At 56.8% G+C, this 25733-nt stretch overlaps 1 protein-coding gene across 1 annotated transcript; it reads left to right on the plus strand.

Moving 5' to 3' along the window:
- PRRX2 (paired related homeobox 2) lies at positions 1-23785 on the plus strand. Its single transcript, XM_036393657.1, has 4 exons — positions 1-244; positions 20063-20247; positions 20426-20604; positions 21169-23785. The coding sequence occupies exons 1-4, from the start codon at positions 1-3 to the stop codon at positions 21302-21304; spliced, it is 744 nt and encodes a 247-aa protein (XP_036249550.1). The 3' UTR covers positions 21305-23785.
- Positions 23786-25733: the final 1948 nt, after the last annotated feature.

Below are 25733 nucleotides of genomic sequence, written 5' to 3' on the forward strand. Positions count from 1 at the left end.
ATGGACTCGGCGCCAGCCTTTGCCATGGACAAGCCGTTCGCCCCCGGCGCCGTGCGCGGCCCGGAGCCGCCCGAAAACGCTCAAAGCCGGAAAAACTTCAGCGTGAGCCACCTCCTGGACCTGGAGGAGGTGGCGGCCGGTATGAACGGGACCCCCGCGGCCGGTCCCCCGCCCGCCGGTGGCGGCAAGGCCATCCCGGAGCCGTCGGGAGGCAGCAGCGGCAGCGAGGCAGCGCCCCAGGACGGTGAGTCCCGCCGGGCCGGGATGGGGCAGCCTTGGGGATGGGGTGTCCCCGCCGTGTCCCCCTGCCGCGGGAAGGGCACCCCGGACTAAGGGGGTCGGTGTCCCCCCGCAGTGGGGTGGGAGAGCGGGGGGAGCGGGTGGAGGCGAGCGGCGAGGTGGCGACCCCCCGACAGCTGGGGGAGAGGGACCCCGCACCGTGAGAGAGGGACCCCGCACCCGGGCAGGGACACAGGGACCCCGCAGCGGGACAGGGAGCACGGGGACCCCGCACCCGGGACAGGGAGCACAGGGACCCTGCACCGGCCGCCTCCTCGCCGGCACCGGAGGTGTCGGGTCCGGGGCGCTCCCGGGAAGTCGGTCCGTGCCGGGGCTGCGTGGCCTGCGGGGTCCCCATGTCCCCCGGAGCTCCCGGTCTCGGTTTCCGGGCGCGGGGAGCGGGGCCGGCCCGGCGGGGCCGCGGGCACCGGGACACTGCGGGCACGGGGACACTGCGGGTCCCGTCCCGGCGGTCGCAGCTGCGCGACTCCGGCATCAGCGGGGACAGAGCCGGGGCTGGGACAAGAGAGCGGGACCGAGCCGGGACGCGGTTTCATGGCGCTCGGTCCTGGCCGGAGGCGCGTTTTTAACGGGACAATCCCGCCCGCATCTCCGCCGGTCCCGCGCATCCCCGCTCCGCTCCTGGCGCGGGGGTGAGCAGGGTTCGCCCCATTCCTGTGGCAAAGCCACAGAGCCGAGGCAGCCGACGGCCCCCAGAGCCCCCCGAGGCCGAGTGTCCCTCGGGACACAGAGGTGACAGAGAGGGGGCAGAGCCCCCATGCCCAGAGCCCGGGCCGGGTGCCCTCCCCGAGGGGTGACATTCCCCAGAACTGTCCTGGCTGGGCTGTGCTACCCCAGGCTTGTTTCCTACAGCCCTGGGGTGCTGACAGCCCAGCCGGGAATCTGTGCTGCTGAAGGGGGCTCAGTCCCTTCAATCCCCCCGGTGCTCTCTGTGTCCCCTCCCCTGGCTCCTACACTGTGTGCAGCTCTGCAGCATCTTTCTCCAGCCCACAGCTCATTCCCTGCACAACCTCCTCCCTTCATGGAGCAACCCCACTGAGCCCCCAGCCTCTTCTGCCTTGCTGAGGGCTGGGCGCTGCTTTTTGGGATGGTATCTGGTATTTTCAGTGTTATTTTCCTCCCTCCCTTTCCCTTGGGTTTTGTGTGTACTTTCGGCAGTGGCTGTGGGGTTGTGGGGAGGGTTTCTCCTGCCTGTGGGGCTGTAGGGGGACAGTATTCCATGTTGGGGTCAGCACAGCTTTGGGAAACCCAGCCCAGTCTCACAGGGCTGTCTGCAAAGCAGCAGAGAAACAACTGCCCTGCTGGGCTCCTGATGCACCCAGAGAACCCAGCGTGGACCCAGCATGATGCAAAAAACAGAGTGAGAGGCTGCACGATCACCACCAGCCTGTTCTTCACCCTAAAACCCATTCCTCCCAGGCAGGGGCCCTGGGGTTTGCTCTGCAGATCCCAGCAGTGCTGGTCCACGTGAGATATTTCCCATTAGCACCTGTTCTGGCAAGCTGGCATGGATGGAGGCACCACCAGCATCTGGGATGCTCTGACAGGCTGAGCAGCAGCTGAAGCATTTCTGATGTTGAAAAATACCCAGGAGCTGAGAGCAGTGGGCAAGAAGAGAACAAGGAAACAGAGACAAGAACCTGGGTGCACGCAAAGCTGGACCTTTGAGACCCTTACCTGCTGCCACCGCCTTAACTGGGATGCAATTTCCTAAATTGAGATGGGAAGACCCAAAATACCAGGCAAATGTTCTGCCTTTGTGAGCATCAGCCTTTTGCTCCAGATCTGCGATGACAGCAAAGGAACTCCTACTGGTAACGCTATCTTTTACTGGCATCCTGAAATAGAACAGCCTCTTGGCATTTGCTCTCCTCTTCCTCTTCAACCATCGTGGGGTTTTCCTGCCAGAGGCAGGTGTGGAGCCCCACAGCTGCTGGCAGTGGGTTTGTTATGAACACAAGTGGCCACGGTGCCCCTGCATCTCTCTGCAGGATGTGGCTCTGAGCTCCAGCCAGGAGCCCTTCGGGGTCTTTGTGGAGGAAGAGCAGCCCTGAAGCTGCTGTGAAGCTGTGGGACCCCTGAAGCTGCTGTGAAGCTGTGGGACCCTGCACCAGGCAGGGCTCACGGGGGCTGTGCTGGCAGAGCCGGCACAAGGATGCTTCAGGCAGCCCCAGGCTGTGCCCAGCAGGCTGAGACCTCAACAGAACCCCCTCCCCTTCCCCAGGGAAGCTGCAGTGAGAGCTTTCCCGAGGCTGGCACAGCCAGAGAAGCTCAGGGCAGGGATTTATTCTCTGCAGAAGGGGATTCAGCCCTGGAGGCAGCCCCATGTCCGGGGCCCCTGGCACACCTCCCCTCCAGGAGCCCCTTGCAGGGCTGGCATCCCTTCCCCTGGCACTGTGGAGGCTCCTGGGGACCAAAGCCATGCCCAGCTCCCTCTCTACCCAGCGGGATGCTCAGCCCCTGCCTTGGCCACAGCCCCAAACTGGCCCTGAGTGTACCCAGAGCATCCTCCTGGGACTGTGAATACAAATATCTGTGCAACACATTGCTCTCATGACACCCAAAAATCAGAAATCCCACAAGCCAGGCAAGAGCAAGGAAAAGTCAACAGGGTGGTGAGAGCTCATTCACACCCTCATCTTCATCTTCATTCTCCCCTGGAGTGGTGCAACAGCCTCCCATGGAAAACCTTCGGCACAACTTCTGAGGTCTTGAAAGCTTGTTCACCTCCTTTCATTAGACTAACAAATAATGTGTAACGCGAAACATCTGTTAACAACAGCCCTTAATGTTCTCAAGATGATAAAGCAGGAGGGTAATTTTAGCCAGCAAGCCTTGACTGATGGCTTTTCAAACAATGAACTTACTTTTGGTGCCGCCTGGGGATGGGAGAGGGAGTCGTGCACTGGCTCCGGCACCGCTTTGGGGCTGAACACTCAGAAAGAGTCACTTTTGTCACAGCTGAGCTGTGGCCCCTCCAAGAGGATTTTTTGGCATGCATTGACCATTTATTTGGCTACAGCCACTGGGACCTGGCAGTGGGATGGGGAGGTGTGGTGGCCCCCGGACGCCCCACTTTCAGAACAGTGCCTTGAGCCCCTTCCTCATCCCCTGGGCCCTCTGACCTGTTCTGGGGCTGTGAGGATGCTGAGCTGAGCAGTGATGCAGGAGAGGAGAGGAGAAGCAGCACCCAAAGGGGCAGAGGGCATTAAGATGTTGTTGCAACAAATTTGCTTTAATTTATGAAAACCAGAGCAGCTGAAAAGGGAGAGGCGAGGCAGGGAGGGACAGGGACCTGGTATCAGAGGGGAAAGAGGTCTTAGTCCTGGAGTTAAAGTGGTGGCTGATTGCCCCAGGTAGCCCCAAACACCCCCCAGGGCTTGGGTACCTTTCTTGAGGCAGAGCCATCCCAGCTGATGTCCCTGTGGTGTCCAAATCCAGGGACTGTGCTGGCCCTGGCTCACAGGACAAGGTTTGGCTGTGCTGCTCTGCCTTCCCAAATACCACTTGTCCCCATCAGCCATGGGCACAGCTCAGGGACACCTTGGCCTCTGTGGCTGTGCTGGCAGGAGGCAGCTCTGTACCCCCGTGGCCAGGATGTGCCTTTGGGGACATCTGTGCACAGAGATGCCACAGCTAAACCCAGTGTCATTAACTCCTGGCTGATCCCCTGTGCTCAGTGAGACTGGGCCATGGGCACAGGGACACAGCTGAGGCCTCCCTAACCCCAGACCCACCAGACCTCTCTCTCCAGCACCCACCTGCTTTCCACAGCCCCAAAACTGCTGGGCACCCTCCAGGCTGCTGTGCTGGGAGGCTTTCCCTGGTTTCTGGATGCCAGACCAGGGACAGGCAGTGTGTAGGGACCCCAACACAGCCCCCGTGGAGGGGAGGAGGCTTTGGGAATTATCTGATGGATGTGGCTCAGCTCTCCAAGGAGAGGTCCCTGCTGCTCAGGGTGGCACCACCGTGCTGGCCATGGCCTGTGGGATGGGGTTGGGATACACTGGAGGGGGCAGCAGGGCTGGGGTGCAGCGTTTACAGCACCCATCACCCCTCACTGCTCCCCAAAACAGCCCCAGCTGGGGGGGCCTGGCAGATCTCCTGCAGGGCCCTGGCTGGGGACAGTCCCTGTTGGCATCTGAAGCAGAGGGGGAGGCGAATCCTCTGTGTCCTTGTAAGGCCAGCCCAGCCTGGTGGGTGGCACCAGGACAGAAGCCATCCTTGCTCTCAGTGACAGACATCACCCTCCCTGTCCCCAGTGCCTGCCTGGGGACCCCCCTGCCCGGGGGGCTCTGAGAGTTGCAGACCTCAGGACAGGGGTTTTTCCCCAAGTGCCCTTGGGGCTGCTGGAGCAGGATGGCCCCAGGGGAGGGGACAGTGCGTGTCCAGTGTGTGGTGCTGGCAGGTCCCCAGTGCAGCATCCAGCAGCAATTAGTGAGTAAGCACCAATTAATCCGTGTGGGAGCTCCCCAGCCTGGCCACCTCCCAGCCCTCCACGGTGGTTTTTGCTTACTGGGAGGATGGATGGATGGATGGATGGATGGATGGATGGATGGATGGATGGATGGATGGATGGATGGATGATGGATGGATGGATGGATGGATGGATGGATGGATGGATGGATGGATGATGGATGGATGGATGGATGGATGGATGGATGGATGGATGGATGGATGGATGGATGGATGGATGATGGATGGATGGATGGATGGATGGATGGATGGATGGATGGATGGATGGATGGAGGGATGGATGGATGATGGATGGATGATGGATGGATGATGGATGGAGGGATGGATGGATGATGGATGGATGATGGATGGATGATGGATGGATGGAGGGATGGATGGATGGATGGATGGATGGATGGATGGAGGGATGGATGATGGATGGATGGATGGATGGATGGATGGATGGATGGATGGATGGATGGAGGGATGGATGGATGATGGATGGATGGATGGATTATGGATGGATGGATGGATGGATGATGGATGGATGGATGGATGGATGGATGATGGATGGAGGGATGGATGGATGATGGATGGATGGATGGATGGATGGATGATGGATGGAGGGATGGATGGATGGATGGAGGGATGGATGGATGGATGGATGGATGGATGGATGGATGGATGGATGGATGGATGGAGGGATGGATGGATGGATGGATGGATGGATGGATGGATGGATGGATGGATGGATGGATGGAGGGATGGATGGATGGATGGATGGATGGATGGATGGATGGATGGATGGATGGATGGATGATGGATGGAGGGATGGATGGATGATGGATGGATGGATGGATGATGGATGGATGATGGATGGATGGATGGATGGATGGATGGATGGATGGATGGATGGATGGATTAATGATGGATGGAAGGATGGATGGATGGATGATGGATGGATGGATGGATGGATGGATGGATGGATGGATGGATGGATGGATGATGGATGGATGGATGGATGGATGGATGGATGGATGGATGGATGGATGATGGATGGGCCTGACAGGTCCCAGCTCACCCAGAGCTTTTCAGCCACTCGCAGGGAGCCCAGCCCATCCCAGTCAGGTGAAGGGGCTGTGAGGAGGGATCCCTGCTGTGCACCCCAGGCTGATGCAGGGGACAGGGGACAGGGGACAGGGGACAACCTGCAGTGTTCTGCAGCCAGGCTTCCCCTCCCTAACAGCGACACCCTCGCCGTGGTTCTTGTCCTGCACATGGTCCCCTGCCCTGGACAAGAGGAAAGTGGTTCCTCAGGTCTCATCTACCCAGAAACTGCTGTGGGGTGGGAGTGCTGCTCTCCCATGGCACAGGATAGGGGCTGAATGGGGTCAGCTCCCTGCAGAAGCAGCCAGAGCAGCACAAACCACTGCCAGGCACAGGCAGGGTTGGGGGCACAGCTGGGAGAGGCCCCGGGGCTCACAGAGCTTCTGGCCTGGGGTTCACCCTGGTTCCACCCCTCTGTGCTCCCCTGTGCCCCCAGCCCTGCAGGGTGACACACACTCGCCACCCCACTCCTCCCACAGTGACATCCACGCCCCCTCCTGCTCCTCCTGTGGTGACACCGGGTCACCATCCTGACCTTCCCTGTGCCCTGGGCTGCTCTCAGGCTCTTGCTGACATCAGGACTCTCATTTGGGGGAAATTTGCCCCCATATGAGCTGAGCACCCCCACCTGGAGTCCAGGCTCCCCCTGCCCCAGCTTGGGGGGCTCTGGGCTGCAGAGGGGCCCCTGGAAGTTGCCCTGCCCACACTGAGCCCTCCCCAGGGCACAGCAAACACATCCCAGCACGTTCCTGCAGCCCTGCAGGGCTCTGTGGGGTCCCCACACGTGCTCACTGCTGTGCTGGGAGAGCTGCTGCCAGAGGGCAAAGGGGAAAAATCCCAACTCAGGACCTGGGGAGATGGGAACCCTCTGGCTGGGGGAGCCCAAGAGCTGGAGCAGCCTTGGCTGGGCCAGGAAAATCACTTTTCTCCCTGACTTCTCATTGCTGGGATTCTTCTGTGCTCAGCACCCCCAGTGAGCTGGGTTTTGGCGGGCATTGCTCTGGGGGATGCTCCTTCTGAAACCCTTTCCAGCAAGGAGAATCACGGCCTGGCAGTGTCCAGAGGGGACACTGGAGGGGTCCTGCATGTTGTGGGGACACAAAGCTTTGCCCCAGTCCCCTGGGAGCCCTGGCAGCACCCACTGATGTGCTTTAGTTCCCAGCAGCAGCCCAGACCCCCCTGAGACAGCCATGCCCAGCCCAGGAGGGTGCTGGGGTGCAGGGACACCTTGCCTGTCCCCCCCTGGGCTGTTATGTCTCACTCGACCAGCAACAGCTCAGTGCAAGACTATTTTCCCTCTCTTTTGGGCTGTTATTTCAGGGAATGGGGCTGATTCACAGGAAAAATATGAAATTTCGACTCCGTGCAGCCAAGATGGGTGAATTTCAACGAATCAGCATTTTAAGAGAGCCTGGGCGTGTGTCTGTAGCTGGGAGGCTGATGAAATGATTTGGGGCTCTGAGGCTGTGTGTTAGAAACCCTCCTCCCTCCCAGGGAGTGGGGCTGATCCCCCCCTCACCCAGGGCTGATTTCCTCCAGCCAGGGGGAATTCTCTCCCCAGAGCTGTCAAATCCTTGAGCCGAGGGGATGAGTTTGAAGCAGGATGGGACCCGGGTGCTTTGGGGTTGGTGTCCCCACACTGGCACCTCATTCCCTCCCTGCAGCATGAGCAGAGGCTGGAGGGAGTTGTCGTTCCAGGATGGAATCCCTGAGCCAGGGAACTGGGTCAGAGCATCCTTTAAAATGCTGGGGCAGTGGGTTATGGGCTGAGCGAGGATTTAGACCAGGCTTAATGCAGATCAGGTTTTTCCTGGCTGCAAAAAGCAATTTGGAGCAGAGTGGAAGTGTGGTGGGCAGAGGCAGCCACCCCTGCCTGGCCTTGGTGATGCCCAGAAGGGCCAGGGAGGATGGGAACAGCAAAGTGTTGGGGAGAAAGGCCTGATTTGAGGTTTCAAGGCAGTTTTCCGATGCCTGTTGACCAGGACTACCCCAAAACTACCAAACTACTTGTTTTTCACCGCACAACCCTGAATTTCCGAGAACTAACACAGAAATTCCTCCCCTCGCCCTCGAGGCATTCCCGATGTTCGCCTTTGCCCGAGGGACGCATGACCGCGGGCGGTGTTTTCCAGCCTTCCCACGGCCGACAAACGCCCTGTCCGTGCTCAGCATCCCTCGGCAGAGCCTCCCTGGCCCCGGCGTCCCGGCAGAGCCAGCCCCGGTACCGGGACCCGCGGGGGCTCCGCGGGGCAGCCCCGAGCCCCGGGCAGCTCCCGGTGCTCGCTCGGGGAATTGCGGGATAAACGCGATGCTGATGTTGCAGGAATTGGGGGAATTGCTGCAGCTTGTGGGGTTGTGAAGCCATCCTGGGGACACCCTGGGGACACCCTGGGGACATCCTGGGTCCCCTTTGCCACCTCGTCCCTTCAGCCCCAGCCGTGCGCCGTGCGGGTGCAAGCGGCAGCTCGGAGGGTGTTAATTGAGCAGGAGGGATAATGAGGCTGCTCTGCTGCTCTTTCCTGCGGTTTGGGGGGGAAAGCAGCCCCTGGGAGGCCGGGCAGGGCTGGGGGGACAGTTCAGGTCCCGGGGGATGCCGGGCGGGCTGGGAGCCTTCAGAGAGCGGCAGCGCCAGCCGCCGGCCCCCTCCCCTTCCCTCCTCATCCCCCTTTGAGCGCATATAATAAAGCAGCTTTTCAGCTGCGGCTGCAGTGATAGATCAGGAAGAATTGTATGAGTCTATTAAAGTCTGTGTGTCTCTGAATGGAGACTGTGGCTAAGCCAGGCGCCAGGCTCGCGCATTGAACCAGATGTGGAGAGGCGCCATCCTTTCCAGCCACTGAATCCGAGAGGCTGCAGGCTTCACACGCAAGGAAACTGGAGTGCACATGGCAGGGGAGCCGGGGGAGCGGCGGGGAGCACATGGCAGCGGGGCACATGTGGGGAGGGGGCACAGCCCGGGGCTCCCCGCAGCCTCCGCAGCCCGCCCGGGGCAGCGCTGGCACCGGAACCGGGGGGCTCGGGGGCCTGGGCCAGCCCGGGCTGGGAACGGCACCCCCGGGCTGGGAATGGCACCCCCGGAATGGGAATGGCACCCCCGGGATGGGAACGGCACCCCCGGGATGAGCAGGGCACCCCGGAATGGGCAGGGCACCCTGGAATGGAAATGGCACCCAGGGATGGGAACGGCACCCCCGGGATGGGAACGGCACCCAGGGGGAGCTGAGCTGAGCCTGGGGCTGCTCAGGGCATTGCACTGGGTGTTTGGAGGGGCTGCTCTGCACCCCAAGGTGTGCAGGGGGTCGGCATTGTGCCAGGCCATGCAGGGTATGGCTGGTGGGGGGGATTGTGCTGCACCCCAAACTGTACAGGGCAATACCAGGTGTGTGTGCTGGGGTTCCACAGCACCCCAAGCCGTTCAGGGCAATGCCAGGTGTGTGTGCTGGGGTTCCACAGCACCCCAAGCCGTTCAGGCCATTGCAGGGGGTGGCATGTGGCACTGAGCCATTCAGGGGAATCACGCTGTACCCCAGGTGCTGCAGGGCATTGCCAAGTGGGGGGGTTATGTTGCACCCCAGGATGCACATGGGACACTGCCAGGGCTGTCAGGGGTCACTTGGGGGTGGCAGTAGTAGGGGAGCACTTAGGGGACCCCAGGCACAGCACTGGGGTGCAAAGGGCCTGGTCCTGCAGCAGCACAGCTGAGGAGGGCACAGGATGGGTCATGGGCAGCTCCTGTCCCCAAAGCCACTGTGCTCCATACAGGAGACAAAAATGGAAGGACAGAAGGAAGGCAGGAAAGACAGACAGATGCCATCCTGCTGGGGACAGCTGTGGCTGGCAGCTCATGGGGCTGGTGGACCCATGGATCCCATGCACCCAGCAAAGGTGTGAAGCAGAGTCTGTGCAGGGGACACAGGTGACATGGGGACGGCCACTACAGGGCTGGGCTGGGGCAGCTGCCACGCTCCTTCCTCACCAATTTCACTTTCTCATCTGGGCTGGCCACATGGCTGTAACTTGGGGGTTGTAAATACCTCAGGGGAATTTTTAAATTTAAAAAAAACTGTTTTCATTTAAATTAAAAGACACTCAAGCATTTCTATTAGTATTAGAGGTTTATAAAACTTAAAACAAATGTTGAAACTAAACTACCAGGCAATGCTCACTTCTGGAAGCCCTCTGCATGTTTGACATGACCCAGTTACCCCTGGGGCAGTAAGTTTTAGTTCTGTATGAGAGTGCCAGGGTGCCCAGTGTGACAGGAGGGTCTCCCTGGGGACCTGGAGGGACGAAGGCTTGGAGGGATGAGGGTGAGGTCTCAGCTCTGCTGACCTTTGTAGGAGCAGGGCCCTGATGTTCCTGTCTCCATCCTGTCATGCCCGTGGCTGGCACCTGCCCCCAGTGACCTGACTGTGATCCTGTCCCCACTGTCCCCACTGTCCCCACTGTCCCCACTGTCCCCGCCATACAAGGTTCTGCTGTAACCTGGAAACAGTTAACCAGGCTGGGTTAAAAAAAAAAAAAAAAAAAAAAGATACGAGTCACTTATTAAAATGAATGTTTTACAATAAATTTGGCGAGAGGCCACCGACCTCAAATGCAAACCAGACTGGAGGACAGCGGTGCTGCTGCTGGCAGGGGCTGCAGGGACGTCTGTGCGTGCAGGGAACCCCTGGAGCAGGGCTGGGATGGGCTCCCAGGGCTGGGATGGGCTCCCAGGGGGGCTCACACCCACCCCACACCCAGCCAGACACGCTGGTTCCACAGCTGGTGGCTCTCAGCAGGTGCTGCTGCTCACTGATCAAATGGGTGCTCAGTGGTTTGCTGGCCTGGGTGTGAAAAACACCCTTTGGGCCTCAAAAAAAGAAAAGGGATTTGGGGCAGTGGCAGTGGGCAGCAGGAGGGGACAGCATGGGAGTTCTCATCATTCCCCCTTGGCCCTGCCTGCCTCCTTCCCCCCTTGGCAGTGACCCTGATGCAATGGAGTCTCTGCTTTAACCTCGTGGGGCTGGTGTTGGGTTTCAGTGCCAGATGCCACTGGGGCTGGCTTGCTTGGGCTTTTGCCTATTAAATTTCAAGAAACCACCTTTTTGGGGGGGCTGTGGAGGAGAGGAAGGCTGGGATCACCATGCCAGGGGTCCCTGGCTGGGAGCCAGCCCTCCACACAACGTTCCTGCTATGCAGCCCCAGCTGATTTAGTTTTATTTTTCAAACACTGAGCAAAAGTCCCAGGGAGCTCTCAACAGCCATGATGGCCTTAGGGACTCCCCATCCCCTTCCCAGCCCCCAGGAAAACTCACTTTGCAGTTAAATCCAGGATTTTGGTGGTGCTTTGCAAAGCGGGTGCTATCCTGGGCCAGTGCTTGCACAAGTCTCATTAGTGTTAATTAATTACACGTCTGTGCCCAGCTGGGAAGCCAGGTAACCTGTTATATCACATGTGAGTGATGTTGGCACCTCTGTGGCTGCATCGTGGATGCACCAAATGGTGCCTGGAAGGTCTGCAGGATGGGAAGGGGAGCAGCTTCCGTGCTCAGCCCTGATGAAGGGCAGCAGGGCCCAGCCTCTGTCCCTCCATCCCTCCTCCAGTGCCTGTGGGGAGCCACCGTGGCTGCTCCCTCTGCCCAGACCCCTCGCTGTGGTGCCTGGGGCTGACCCAAATCCCAGCATTTTGGCCACAGGCTCTGGGCTGGCTCTTTCCCTGAGCCACAGATTCACACATCTGTGAGCCACCACGGCCGTTGTAAGGAGCTGGCAAAGGGGGGAGGCTGTGCCCCCGAGGGGCAGCGTCCCCAGGAGCAGCCCAGGCTGCTGCAGTGGCGTGAGGAGCAGGAGAGCCCCAGCACTGCTCTCATCCCACCCCAGGAAGGGCTCCTGGCTGGGAGATGAAAGCAAGTGAATGTCTCCTTGCCGGGAAGGCTCCTGGCTGGTGCTGCCTGGGGTAGAGCCAGAGCCTTTTGTTGGTCCCTGGGCCTCCACCGTGGGGGTTGGCAAATTCACAGGAGAACAAAATGGAAATTCCTGCTCCCCCGTTGGTCGGTGCTGCTCGGAACTTGGCTGGGATCAGTCAAACCCACCACGCTGTCTTTTCCTGAGGCACTTGGCTGTGCTGGGAGGGCTTTGGCTCCTGCTCCCCCCAGCCCTGCAGCCACAAACATCCTCCTGAGGAGCCCTTTGGTCTGACACAGCCTCTCGGAGCATCCCTGCATGAAGGCAGGAGCACCCATCCCGATTCCTGTCCTGTCTCCCCTCTCCCTCTTTGGCATTTGCAGGGGACACCCAGACTGGCACCACCGTGGATGAGTTTTTGGAGGCTCTGTGTGACCCCAGCCCCAATTAAGACAAGAGGGACCCCAGAGGGGTGCAAACCCCCTTGAGTTGCACATTCCCCTGCCATGAGCAGGGACGATGCCAGACCCTGCCAGATCCTGACCTCTTCAAGCCGCTGTACCCAGCAAATCCGTGCAGACAGTGGACATTCCAGGAGCCTTTCCTCCTCACTGTGCCATTCCTCGAGGGGCAATTTGGGTACTCGTTGCGGAGCAGCTTTGCCCCAGCTCAGCTCCCCTGCAGCTCCCTCCCCTTGGAGCGCTGACACAATGGAGGCAGTGGTGGCTCTGGAGCCGGGACAGCCCATTGTGTCGGGCTCCTGTGAACCCACGGGGTGCTCCTGGCAGCTCCCGAAAGCCCCGAGCCAGGCTGGGTCCCCGCACGCTGGCAGAGCCCTGGGAGGGAACATTTCCCTCGCAGAGCTCCGAGCCCGGGGGATGCGCTGGCGCTCGGGGCCGGCTGCCCTGGGCCGGTGCCACCGCCGGGGCACAGCCAGGCAGTCTGAGCCCTGCGGGCCCTCCACGGCCCCACAACGGCCCCACAACGGCCCCACAATGGCCCTGCTCCAGCTCCCGGGGTGCAGGAGCCGGGCGGGTGGGGAGGCACAGCCAGAGCCGCGCTGGGCGCCGGCGCTGTCGCAGCTCTCGGGGCTGTCTCCGGAGCTGTTTCTGGAGCTGTCAGGGGGTGCTGGTGGTGCCAGGCTCTGTGGGCTGCATTGGGGCTGGGGCCAGGAGGCTGGGCTGCATCCCCAGCCAGTGGTGTGTCCCTGTCACCTTCCCCAAAGGTCTGTCACAGGCAGTTCCCAGCCCAGGTAAAGGGTGGGTGATGGCACCGACTCTCCCAGATCCCTGGGAGAGTGGACAGGAATTTCTTGTGCTGCTCAGCCTGCTCCTCTCACTCCCACCAGAGCTTTGTGGCCAAAGATGTTCCCCAGCCCCTTCCTGAGGCTTGACAGCATCCCACCACCCCTGCCTCCTCCTTCAGGGAATGTGGCTGCAATTAATTCATTAAATGCTTCCGCTGACGCAGGAGCTGGCTGTGCCAAAACACCATTCCTGGGGCCTGGCCTCAGCTGGGTGAGCCTGTGCTGGGCTGTGCAGGAGCCTCTGGCATGGTGGGAAGTGCTGGGAATGTTCAGGGACTCCTGAGCACTCAGGGCCTTTGCTGCAGCCCTTTGGATTTCAGCAGCTTTCAGCTTCCAGGGCATCGTCTTTAAATCACAGCACAAGAGTCTCTGCTTCCCTTCTTCATTCTTTTCATTATCTTCCTCCTTCCTCACTGCCTCACTTCAGGAAGTCACAGGTGACTTCCTGATCTTCCCCCTCTTGTGCACCTGGGTTTTGCAGCTTGGCTGCCCTGACTCCAGAGCCAGCTCTGAACCCACTCACAGCTCTCAACAGTGAATTTGGTGGCTCACTCTGGGCTGGAGCCACCCCTGAGGGAAGCAGTGTCTCATGACATGGGGATCTTCCTTTTCATAATCTTTCTTTTCCCAGTACCCATCTAAGCATCATGTTCCCAATGATTTTGCTGCACTAATAATGAGCTGAAAAAAGGATTCAGTGCCACCACTGGGTTACCAGCACAGGCTGGACACATCCCCACTGGGATGCAGGGATGCTGCTGGCTCAGCCAGGACCTTCCTGGCTTGTTCTGTCTTTTAGCTGGATGTGCTGTGATGGGTGCTCAGACACCACACACCATTCAGGGGTGCAAGGGGAAAACCTCCAGAGCTCTGGGGGTGCAGGGTGTGCATGGAGCATCCCTGGGGCTGCAGCACTGCTGGGCAGGATCTTCCCAAATAGTGTGTGTCTGTGTGGCTGGGGGTAGCAAGCTGTGGTGCTGGGTGGTTTCTAGCTGGTGCAGAGGCAGCTCTATAACCATAAAACAGGCTGCTGCTGCCTGTCAGTGAGCACAGGCTAAGGCCCCCCCGGGACAGCCTTGGCCTCTTTCTTGGTCCAGACTTTTGCTGCTCCTTTTTAACAGAGACACTTTTCCCCCAGCAAAACTGGCAGCCTGTAAAAACGTGTCAGCGTTTCAGTTTTTTCACAATTAATGAGGTGAAACATCCTCGGAAACATTTCGCTGTAATGTTTCTCCAGTAGCTGGGACTTGCCCCTCTCTTAAATTTTTCATGTTCGCCACTTGAGCCGGGAAAGTTTCCTTCGGACTCAGCACATTTGGACCCCCCCAGCTTCAACCTCCCCCCAGAGCCTTCAGCATTCCCGGGGTCTTTGTGAGGCTGGGCTGGGCTGGAGGGGGACAGGGAGGGGAAGTGGGTGAGGAAGAGGAGGTGGGAGCCTGGGGAGGGGCTGACAGCCCTTGTTCCCCAGGGATGCCCTGTCCCCCATATCCATGGCTGTTCCCAGGATGGCTTTGGACCTCATGCTAAGTAAAGCTGGGGCTGGCGTCCTGAGGGCAGGGCTTGGTGGCCCCAAAAGCTTCTCCCCTGGGTACTGGGGTGAAGCAGTGCAGAAAATGGGGTGAAACTATGCAGAAAATGGGAGTTTCACCAATGTGGTTTTGCTGGTGCTGCTCCTGTGCACCCAGGCTGGGCTCATGGCTGGGTGCAGGAAAGGAACCATACCTGGGTGACTCAGAACATGTGGAGGGGCAGGTTCCTGGCTGCTTCTCAGCCCCCCAGGCTTTCCAAGCTGATTTGGGGAGATTAAAGACTTGTTGTGGTGTAGGCATCTCCCACCATCCCTACTGCCACAAACCCTGTCCTTCCTGTGCCCATGAGCAGGGACAAGTGCCCAGCTTCCCTTTGGCCTCTGGAGCATCCCTCCTACTATTCCTCCTCCTTCCAAAGCCCTGGTATGGGCCTGTAAACCCCCCTGGGCTCCCAGGCTGTTCCCAGCTGCATCCCAAGGCAGGGCAGTGTTGGAAGTGGCTGCTGGAAAGAGGCGTCCCCTGCACTTGGCAGTCCATGCACCCCCAAATCCCACCTCAGCTGAAGGCTGTGGAACAGAGCAGAGCTGGAGTGGGCACACACCATGGAGGGGCCATTCCCAAAGCCCAGAGCTCTGCTCCAGCTCTCTGCAGTCCGAGGGGAAGCGCTCCCTCCCCATGATTTAGAGGAGAAGTTAAACAATTGCACATGAAGCTCTGGCAGACGTCATGGCCGGAGCTCTCCTCGCTCCCCCGAGTACGAAGGGATGAAGGGAGTGCACATGTTTACCGAGAGAGACCATGGGAGAAACGAAAGACATTGTTTTTCCAAAGGATTTCTTGGCTGTAAAAGACCTCCACCACCCTGCGGCTTCCCTGATGAAGGCCCAGCGTTAATTTGTTAAATCCACATCAAGTGCCCAGAGAACCCATTGTTTATTTTTGCTAATTCAGCCGGCCGAGATCAAATTGGGGTTTTATTTGTTAAGGATAAACCTTAATTAATAAAAGCTATTTATTTGGCTAGAGTCGGCCGCAGCCTGAGGGTCAGATATGCCACGATCATTATTTCAAGTAAAACAAACCCAAAATGTCTCTCAACAGTTTGAAAAACGTAGAAACTTAGAGGGCTGAATTTATTTGTCTTAGGAAGAATTTACAGCTAATTCCCTCCAGGCTATTTCAACCCTTAAATTATACCCAAGAAGAAAAAAGAAGGAAAAAAATGCCATTCCAGGCGTAGTAGGGAAGTAAATGGTACAGCAGATTTGATCATTTTGGCTGGGGGGGGGGGTGTGAAAAATTTAAAGCTTAAAGGGTCTTTGGCAAACTGCTCCAAATAAACGGAACGTGTGAAATAATTTAATGACAGAAAACGTTTCAGGGCCGTGGGGGCTGCGGTGCAGTGGAAAATGAAACACATTGGAGGAGATGTAGCCTGGGCTTTTTTGCATGAGAGGGTTGAACTTGCTGCCTTCTGACCTGAAAAATGGGGAAACTTGCACCCCAAAGCCGAGTGGTGGAGTTGGAGTCAGGAAAACTTGTCCCAGATGTGGTGGTACTGATAGGGAGCGGGGTTTGCAGCATCCCCTGGGGAAGAGACAGGCTGGCAGCTGGCTGGGGTAGCAGGGGTGGTGCTGGGCAAACACCTCACTCTGGATGGGCATTTTGCAAATAAATGCCCCAAACTGGGTGTCCAGAGGGGAGACTGAGCATGGCTGGCAATGAAGCCCATCCCTGAGAGACATCCCAAGGCAGGATCCCTGCCTGTGTTTCTGGGGTCAGGCAGGAGAGCTGCTGGGACTGTGGGTGCTGGTTGATCAGGATCACAGCTGCTCTGAGCCCATTTACTGTGCACTAATGGAGCTCTTAGTCAAACCCAAAGCCTTGGTGGAAATCCAGTGAAAATCACCTCTTTACAGTGCTCAACAGCAGCTGTGGGAGGCTGGGGGCCCTGCCAGTGCGAGGGCAAGCCCAGCACCAAGGCTGAGACTGCTGAGTCCTTCCTGTGGAAAACTAATGGAAGCACAGAGGGCACAGGCAGGAGTGGGAGAAGGGGGCTTGGTTGGTGCCCAGCTGAACCAGCCCGGCTCTGACCCGGGGGTGGTGCTGCCTTTGCTCCCAAGTTCTCCCTGTGGCACGGTCCAGGCTTGCCAGCACTGGTGCTCCCACGGGGAGAAGGGTTTTGGGGTGACCCCAGCACCCCATGGCATCTGTAGGGCACAGAGCTGTCCCCAGGCTCTCTGCAGCTCTCAGGCAGCACTGCCTGAGGCAGGACAGCCCAGAGAGGAGGCTGGAGGTGACCCAGGCCACATCCAGCACCCCAAAACTCATCCACACCACGGGTGGAAAGTCTCCTGTCTTTCCTAACAGTCTGGGGCAATTTAAGGCTTTTTTGTGGTGCACATTGGGCCCATCCTGCTCTGTGCAAAGCCCCTGTGCCTCCCTCTCCCCATCCTCCCCCTCATGTCATCTTTCGTTACTCAGTAACGTTATCCCCCCTGTTTTCCCCCTTTCCCTGCATTTCTTTTCCTTTCAGCGGAAATTGTAATCAGTGGAAGATAAATACAGGGAAGGAGGCTGGGGGGAAGGCTCAGGAGCCCCTCTGACCTCAGGGTTGGACAACCAAGCTGGTCCCTTCAGCCCAAATGAACCCCCAAATTATACTTGACAAAGGCAAGGGTTTGGCTTTCTCCATAGCCTCCCTAAGCACTGCTTTGGGACAGAACAGTGATGGTGGGAAGCTGGTTTTAACGTTGTGCAATTACAAACTCTTATTCCTGGGTGCCCATCAGGCTGGGGAACTGGCTTCTGATTCTTCCATCAAGGTGTCAGCAGGTCTGGTTAAATCCAAGTCCCCCTGATGGCAGTGGGAGGACAGGGCGTCTTCAGGGGACTCAACTCATCCCCCTTCCCATCCCTTCACTGATGCCACAGAGAATTGAGCCATGCTCCTTTTTGGGAAGTTGATTTGGGGTTATTAAAGCATCTCTGATAGAGGAGATCCTGTACCCTGTAAACCTGTCAGACATTCACCACCAGCAATTAGGGTGGCATCTGCCTGCTCCCACAGGCCTGCAATGCCTGAGCTAATGAGGAAAAGATGCTGATGCATTACCAAGGCTCATCCCTGGGCAGAGCAGAGGATCCAGGCAGGAACTCCATGTGTGGAGCTGCCTCCCTGCCATGGAGAGATGCCCTGGAAAAGGTGTGGAAGGTCCCTCCATTAAAAGCAGCAATAGGGGCTGAACAAAATGCCCCAAAACCAGCATGGCCCAGGGTTTGCAGGTCGCCAAAAACCCAGGAACAGCTGGTGCTTGGACACATCCTGATCCAAGTCCAGTCCTAAACTTCGACCCCAGCATTACTGCCAGCCCCATATGGGAAGCACTCAGCACCACTTGTCTCCTGTGGCTGTTTAGCTCTTCCTTCTGTGGGTTTGGGGAGATAAAGACCAGCCAGAAATGTGGGCAGATCCTACAGAACTGGATTGAGAGTTAATTTCAAAAAACTTTCCTCTTCCTCCTTTCTTTCAGCCAAATTAGAGTGGGCAAGGGAAATCAGCACTATGGAAAAGTCCTATAGCCAGGTTTAAATTGAGGATGGAGCCAAAGGGGGTTTATAAATTTTATTTATACATTTCCCAGGGTTCTGTTGAAATCACTGCCAGTTTGGTGAGGGGCAGTGGGTGCCCTTGTGACTATTTTGAACCAAACCCTGATGTACCATTTCCCCAGAAGCCCTGTGGCATGGTCATAAACCCACAAGGAAACCTCTCACCCTGTTACATCCTGTATGTAGCTCTTTCCCAGCCTGATGGTTCCCATTTCAGTCCCAAGCTCCCAGAAAACTCAGGGACAGCCATGGCTGGACTTCATGTATTTTAATCCAGCGGCTCGTTAGCTCGCTGGAGGAAAACAGGACCAAAAAAGGAGTTTAACTAAAAGGGGCAACTGGAAAGCAGAAACTGGCAGAACATTTGAAGCTGCAGGAGGAAGTGCTGGAGGGAATTCTGAGAATTTTATTTGTGAGCCTTTAGACACAATTGGTGGTGAAGGGCAGCCCGTGGTTTCCTGGCTGGGGAAAGGGTCTCAAACCCACACATGTTTCAGGCACTGTCCATCGTGTCTTCACCCAACCAAGAAGACCATGTCCAAAATACAAGATCACAGATTGTTGATGGTCAACCAAGGCCAAGTTGCACCTACAGCACAATTAAAGACCCAGAGAAATACCAGTGGCTGCAGAGAGGCCTTGGGAGAATGATGTAGTTGGGCACATAGGAGTCCTAGGGACTTGATGAGAAGCTTGCTGTTGGATGTTTCATGGCTTGAATTATTCAGAGTTAAGGTGCAAGAAGGTTTTTCTGGCCTTAAAGATCTTGGAAGTTTCCTCCTGCTCAACAGCTTGATGGTGTCTTGAAACTTTGTTGCTCAAGCATTATCTGAAAATGCTAGACTTATTAAATAAGTATCACAATTAATATTATTAGCAAGTATTAAATTTGTGAGCATACTCAGGGAGTGGTGAGTTCTGCCACCCTGGCCTCTGCAATGATACAGAGCAGAAAGACCCAACATACCCCTGCCATGAATCAGGATGCCATAAAAATATTAACATTTCAAATAATTCCAGAATGCTTTCCCACCAGTAGGTACAGATTGGATCCAGATGCTTTATGAACAGAAAGAACCATTAACCAGTACCTCCACAAGGGAGAACGACAGCGAGCTGTGCTCCCCACGGAGCCTTTGCAGGAGCTGACTGGGTGTCTCGGAAAAAGGCTTCACAAAATTGCCCAAACCTTATGATATTAGTGACAAAGAGGAGATTAATCTCAGCCTGGCTGACAGCCCAAGATCAATACTGAGAAACCAGACTACACCCTCAGCTTCATGTTTCCATGAGGCAGCAAAGCCAGAAATAAACACTGCGGAGGCTGAGCCCTGCGAGACGCGGTGCCGCTCGCTCCGAGCTCTTAGGAGCAGCGTTGGAAGAGCAGATGCTTGGCTGCAGTCCTGTGTCACCTTGGGGACATGCCACAGCTGGGGCCTCAGGGGGTGCTGGAGGTGGGAGCTCAGACCCACATCTTGGGGGTGTTTTGGTGCTGGATTTTCATCACCATTCATGAAAGCTTGACTTGAAGTCTTAGCAAGAGCTGAGCTCCAGTTTGGATCAAGTGCAGCCCCAGAATACACTGGGACTGGTATTCAAAATCAGGTCAGCATGGTTTAGCCAGATGTGAAACCACCACAGGCCTTGGTAAATTTTGGGGTTTACCCTAAGCTCCAGCAGGTCCCAAAACAGGTTTTGATTCTCATGGACATCACAGGGTTGCACATATCCCCAGAGAGTCCCAGGTGCCTGGAGGGAGCATGGCTGGCAGGACACTGCAGACCCCCAGGAGGGCTTGGGCTTGGCTGGTCAGGGGGTCTCACACAGGTCTGGCTCTCATGTGGCTTCTGTTCCTTCCCCACAGGTGAGAGCCTGAGCCCAAGCTGCGGGGCAGCCAAGAGGAAGAAGAAGCAGAGGAGGAACCGCACCACCTTCAACAGCAGCCAGCTGCAGGCTCTGGAGAGGGTCTTTGAGAGGACGCACTACCCCGACGCCTTCGTGCGGGAGGAGCTGGCCAGAAGGGTCAACCTCAGCGAGGCCAGAGTCCAGGTGAGCACAGGTTTGTGTGGGAGAAAGCAACACCTCTGCCTCGCCCCAGGCAGGAGCAGGGACTGTCCCTTCCCTTGTTTCATCCTGCACATCACCACAACCCATAGGACAGATGGTTGGGACATCCCTGAGTGCACTGGGTCCCCTCTGACCACCTTTCCACCTTTCCCCATCACAGGTGTGGTTTCAGAACCGGAGGGCCAAGTTCCGCCGTAACGAGAGGGCGATGCTGGCCAACAGATCGGCATCCCTGCTCAAATCCTACAGCCAGGAAGCAGCCATTGAGCAGCCCATGGCACCACGACCCACTGCACTGACCCCTGAGTATCTCTCGTGGACCAGCACCTCCCCGTACAGGTAGGTGGAGGCTCTGGACAAGCTGGGGAGGAGGTGGCCACGGGGCAGGGCTGCCTAGAGACCGCTCCACTGCCCCAGGGATGCAGCCCTGTGCCACTGCTGGGGATTTGGGGAGTTTTATGAGGCCAAAAGGAGCTCGTGTGAGCTTGGCTTTGGAATCATTTAAACTCTGTCTGAGCATCCACTGCCCAATGCTGAGCAGGCTTCTCTGCCTCCTTGCATTTTGGGGCTGGAGCAGGCGCCCTGGTCCTTGCAAGGGATTTGCTTGGCCTCGTGCTGACCCTTCCCACATCTCGGCACAGGAGGTGGCATGGGTCCCTTCTGGTTCCCAGCTGTTCATGTTCAGCCATCACATCCAAAAGCACAAAGCAGGGCCTCCTGGTGCATAGTTTGAGGGGTTCCCACATCCATCCAAGCCCATAAAAATGCTGAAGCCTTGGCTGTTCTTGTGAGAGATCTCCAACAGGGAACAGCTAGCCTGGCCTGGGAAGACAGCAGGACCACAAAGGGCATGGGGTCTTCTCCATGGGCCATTCCTCATTGCTCCCTGCTCCCTCCCTGCAGCACTGTGCCCTCCTACAGCTCCAGCGGGACCGCAACGCCCACCCAGGGGGTGAACATGGCCAACAGCATCGCCAGCCTGCGCCTCAAGGCCAAAGAGTTCAGCCTCCATCAGAACCAGGTGCCGACCGTAAACTGAGCAGGGCAAAGCCCATCCCGTGGCCTCCTCCAGGATACAGCGTGGAGCTCCCGTGCCAGGCCTAGGACAAATCCGCCGCCTGCCCAACACACATGCCACTCATCCAATGTCTCAGCATCTTCTCTCCTCTTCCCTTCCCTTCTGAAGGTAAAGTCAGTCCCAGGCCGAAGTGGCACATAATTATAGCCACATATGGAGCGAACTTGGTTAGAAACTTGCTTTTCCGCACACCCTTATAATAACGGCTATATATACACACATACCCCCCACACGCTCTTTGAGGACAAACAGACTTGCCAAGGGAACAAGAATTTGCTTCCAAACATGGAAGGATCTTGGACTATTGGATTTGACCAATTTGGGTATCTTGCCCAGAGAGCCAAAGAGTTATTGGGTCTTCTCCTCCCGCAGGGACACTGTGGGAGGATCACGGGCCCCCCTTTCCACCAGGCTGTGACTTGTGGCGCTCAACTGTGTGTGCCAAAGCTGATCCATGTGTTTGTTTCTTTGTGCAACCCCAGCCACAGTGTGGGGTTTGGGACCTCCCCAAGTTTGGGGCTTTGGGAAGCTGATGGCTCACCCATGCCATGGCCAGTCTTGGCCAGCCCTCTGCACTGTGCTTCCTGCATTTATGAGCTGTCTATGCCGATGGCATCAGGCTTTGTCCCTTCCCAGAGGGGCAAGCAGAGCTGCAGCACCTCAACAGACCCTCCTGGAGCTTGTGAGCTCTCCCATGAGCCGGGGATGCATCACCAATCCCCAGGCAGGCACCGCTGCCCTGCCTCGGTGGATTTGCCAGCGATTCTGCAGAGCCCCAGGTCATTGAGCAGTCCCAGGGAATGAGAAAATTGGAAAAAGCTGTTGGGTTTCAGCTGAGTAGGCGGCTCCCAGCGCTTCGTGCCAACGAAGGCTTCGCCTTCCGGAGGCACAGCCTCCCCGTCGGCAGCTCCGCAGATGTGCTCGGGGCTCTGGGGCCGGCGGCTCCATGGGGGGAGGCTTTCTTGGTTTTGCAGAAAGGAAATGGTTTCCCCCTCATCCCACCCTGCTGCGCAGCCTAATGAGGTTCCAAGGTGGGACGTGCAGGGGATGGACACGGGGTGGGCAGCCTGGCCCTAAGCCATGGGGCTGAGCTGTGGGGAGATGCAGCCTCCACCTTCCCCTGCCAGTTCCACAGCTGGGGTGGTGGAGGTGTGGTGTCCCTGTGGACAAAGCCCACTGGAAACCACATCACCCTTTCCTCAGCCACTGGAAAGAGCCACCAGCCAAGCATGGGGACACCACCAGCTCAGAGGGGTGGCCTGGGCAGAGAAGACACGGCCCTGCTTCCCTAGAAGGGGTTGGTTTGGGGGCTGCAGCAATGGATCTGAGGACAATTAGAGCAATTGCTGAGGTGCCTCCTCCAGGTAAACATCCTCTGGCTGGTGACACCGACGCTGAAAGTGCCACAGCTACAAAGTGCCCACCTGAGTCCCCAGAGCTCCCAGGAGCATCCTCTCCCATTCCCACTGGGGCTGTCACTGCAGCTGCATGTGGGACCCAGTGGCTGTGACACCAGGGCCATCAGCTGCACCCCAGGCAATGCCACCATGAGGGGACTCACCCAGCACCCAGAGCTGGAGACCTGATGGGAGAACCATCTCCTGTGCCTGGGGGTGAACCAGCCCCTCCATCCTGCCTCCAGCCCCTGCCTTCTCTGCTCTACACTTGGGAACAGCGACGTTCTCCTCCTCAAACCTGGCAGGCAGGGAGAGGGCACAGCCTGCCTGACCCTGTCCACCTCCTCCAGTGTCACCCTAAATACCCACCCTCTGCCCCTATCTGCATTTCCAGGGCTGGGATCCCTCCCATGTGTCATGCCAGCTCCCCACACTGCACAGGGACCTGCCAAGCCAGGGGGAAGAGGGATCCACTGTGGATCAAATCATCCACCCTGAGAAACACCATTGGGGCAGGAGGAGGGGGCCAGGGGGGTCCTATTCCCATGGAAAGCACAGGGCTCTTTTTTCAGTTATACAAGATGAAACCACAGGGATATAAATGTCGCTGCCTCTTTGAGAACATTAATGAAAATAAACCCATTTAATAGTTTGCAGATGCTGTTTCTGTAAACCTAAAAAAAGCAGGGAATAAATATTTCTTCACTAAATATCTATATGTATATATATATTTGAAAACATTTGCTCCTAATCTTAGGGCCCCTCCTTTGCTGTGCTTTTGGCAGCTTATCACAGCTTGTCAGTCAGTGCTGAACTCACCAAGAAGAGATACAAATTGCACCCATGGAGGGGTAGCAGGACCGAGGGATTATTGTAATCTAAGCTCTCTCTCGCCCTTTCTATTTGTACATTTCAATTACTTGTAACAAGATCCGTGGTGGATTTGGTTTTTTTCTTCTGCATGTCTGTGTTTTGGAAATTTTTGTAAGGTTTTTGTAAAAACAACTCTTGTGAAATAATGGAGGAATAAATATTTTACTGAGTAGAGACGTGTCAGTGCATGTGATAGGGACCCGAGTCTTCCATCACCAGCCTCTGTGGTTTCCCCACCTGGCCTGGACAAGCAGCCTGGGCAGAAATTGAATTAAGAGGTAGCAAGGAGGGTCAGATTCTGCACAGAAATTGAGCTGAAAGAAATCAAAGGGTAGAAATAAACCATCAGATTGTAGAGCACTTTCCAGGGAGCAAAGGCCCACAGGTGCAGAGCAGGCACCGAGCACCCAAAACAAGAGGAATCAGTGGTCAGGCAAAGGTGATACCAAATAGTTGAGGCAGCCAAAGTTAAACAGGGCTCCACAAGCTCACAGTGCTGAGCTATCAAGCAGAAGATTTAATGCAATGTGGAGAGGTGTGAAGATGTACCCAGGGGAAACTGCCCAGCACATGCTCAGACTGAAAGGCAGCGAGTCAAGGGGCAGGATTTGCTAGAAAAGGATCAGAGAGCAAGGCAGAAAGTGTCCTCATTGTCCAAATAAAGCCTGAAATTCATTGCTCCAAGATACTGTGGAGATCAACGCTATGGTGCATTCAGAGAGGGAGAGAAAGTTAATGGTGGGTGTGTGTTGGTGCAACGTGGCAGGGACTCAACTGCCTGTGCAGAAATCTGCTGCCCTGCTGACTCCCAGGAGCTGGGAGGAGAGGAGACACCTGGGTTCCCATTGTTTCTTTTACTTGCCTTCATCACAGCAGCCTCCCTGCAGGCCAGCTCACATGGCGTCACTTTCAGGATGTCTCTGTCACCTCCTCCTCTCCAGGCCATCCTCCATCCCCACACACAGCCAGGGGACCACAGCCCTGTCCCCTGCACCCAGAGAGGCTCAGCTCCGTGACAGCCACAGGATCAGCTCCCTCCCAGCTGCAGCCTTTGTCCCTCCCATCACCAGTGGCTGTTGGGACACGTGGATCCAAGGCTGAGGGAGGAAGGATCCCTAAACAATGCGTTCCAGCTTTCCCTAGAGGGGAACAAGGCTCATCCCACCTCATCCCAGCAGCACCCAGCAGGAGCAAGTCCCCATACTGGACATCACCCCAGGCCCACCATGGTCCCACACACTTGACCATCCCTGCCAAATGCTCTGCTGCTGCTTTGTAACCATTTATTTATTCACTCAGTAAGTGGCTTGTAGATCATTAAGGCCAATTGTCCAATGTCCTGCACAAAGAACATCACCCAAGCAGCATCCTCATGTCCTCAGCACGTGGCCAGTGCAGAGCATCCCTTTGGAAAGCATCCAACCCTGAGTCAAGAGACCCTTGGAAGTGATGAACTTACAGATCCCAGGGCAGATTCCTCCAGTGACTCACCACTGTTGACTGCTGGAAATATGTCACTTATTTCCTGCCTGAACTGTCTCAGCCTCAGTTCATCTGCCACTAGAGCAGAAGGTCTCAACCCATGGTCAGCCAGCTCCCAGGAGCTGATGGGCATCTGAGGGGCCTCAAACCAGGAGACAGAGCATGGAGAGCTGCAGCTCACCTGGCAGGGTCTGCACCCACCCGACGGGGGAGGGAGATACTGGGGGAAGGCTGTCAATGAGGAACTCCAAGGTGTTGTGCAACCTCTCTCCTTCCAGGACAGGGGAAGTTTTCCTCTCTGGAAGGGCACATCCATCACCAGTTCTAATTTGGGCAGGAGAGCTGCTCTCCATCCATTCACTGCAACTTTGGGTGTGGTGGAAGGTTGCAAAGACATTTGCAAATGGTTTCCTTCCTCAAAGCAGTTGGTTTTCAATCAGGTGAATCCAAAAGGGTGGGTCTCAGGTGATGGCAGGATCTTTCTGAACCCCCTTTCCTTGTTTCTGACCACCCAGCCTGGCACTTGTGCATGACTTGCTGACTGATGAAAAGTTGAAGTTTGCCCCTAGAATATTTTGATGAGAACAATTTTGTGTTGTCATCAGCATCGGCTGCTGCAGCAGCAAGACAAAACAGAG

Source organism: Molothrus ater, chromosome 20 (assembly GCF_012460135.2).
Source record: "Molothrus ater isolate BHLD 08-10-18 breed brown headed cowbird chromosome 20, BPBGC_Mater_1.1, whole genome shotgun sequence".
Lineage (NCBI taxonomy): Eukaryota > Metazoa > Chordata > Aves > Passeriformes > Icteridae > Molothrus > Molothrus ater.

Excerpts from the sequence above, each read along its gene's own strand:
- PRRX2 (XM_036393657.1), top strand. The coding sequence starts at position 1 with ATGGACTCGGCGCCAGCCTTTGCCATGGACAAGCCGTTCGCCCCCGGC. Across the intron at positions 245-20,062 it reads CGAGGCAGCGCCCCAGGACG|GTGAGAGCCTGAGCCCAAGC; the intron begins GTGAGTCCCGCC and ends CCTTCCCCACAG. Across the intron at positions 20,605-21,168 it reads ACCAGCACCTCCCCGTACAG|CACTGTGCCCTCCTACAGCT; the intron begins GTAGGTGGAGGC and ends CCCTCCCTGCAG.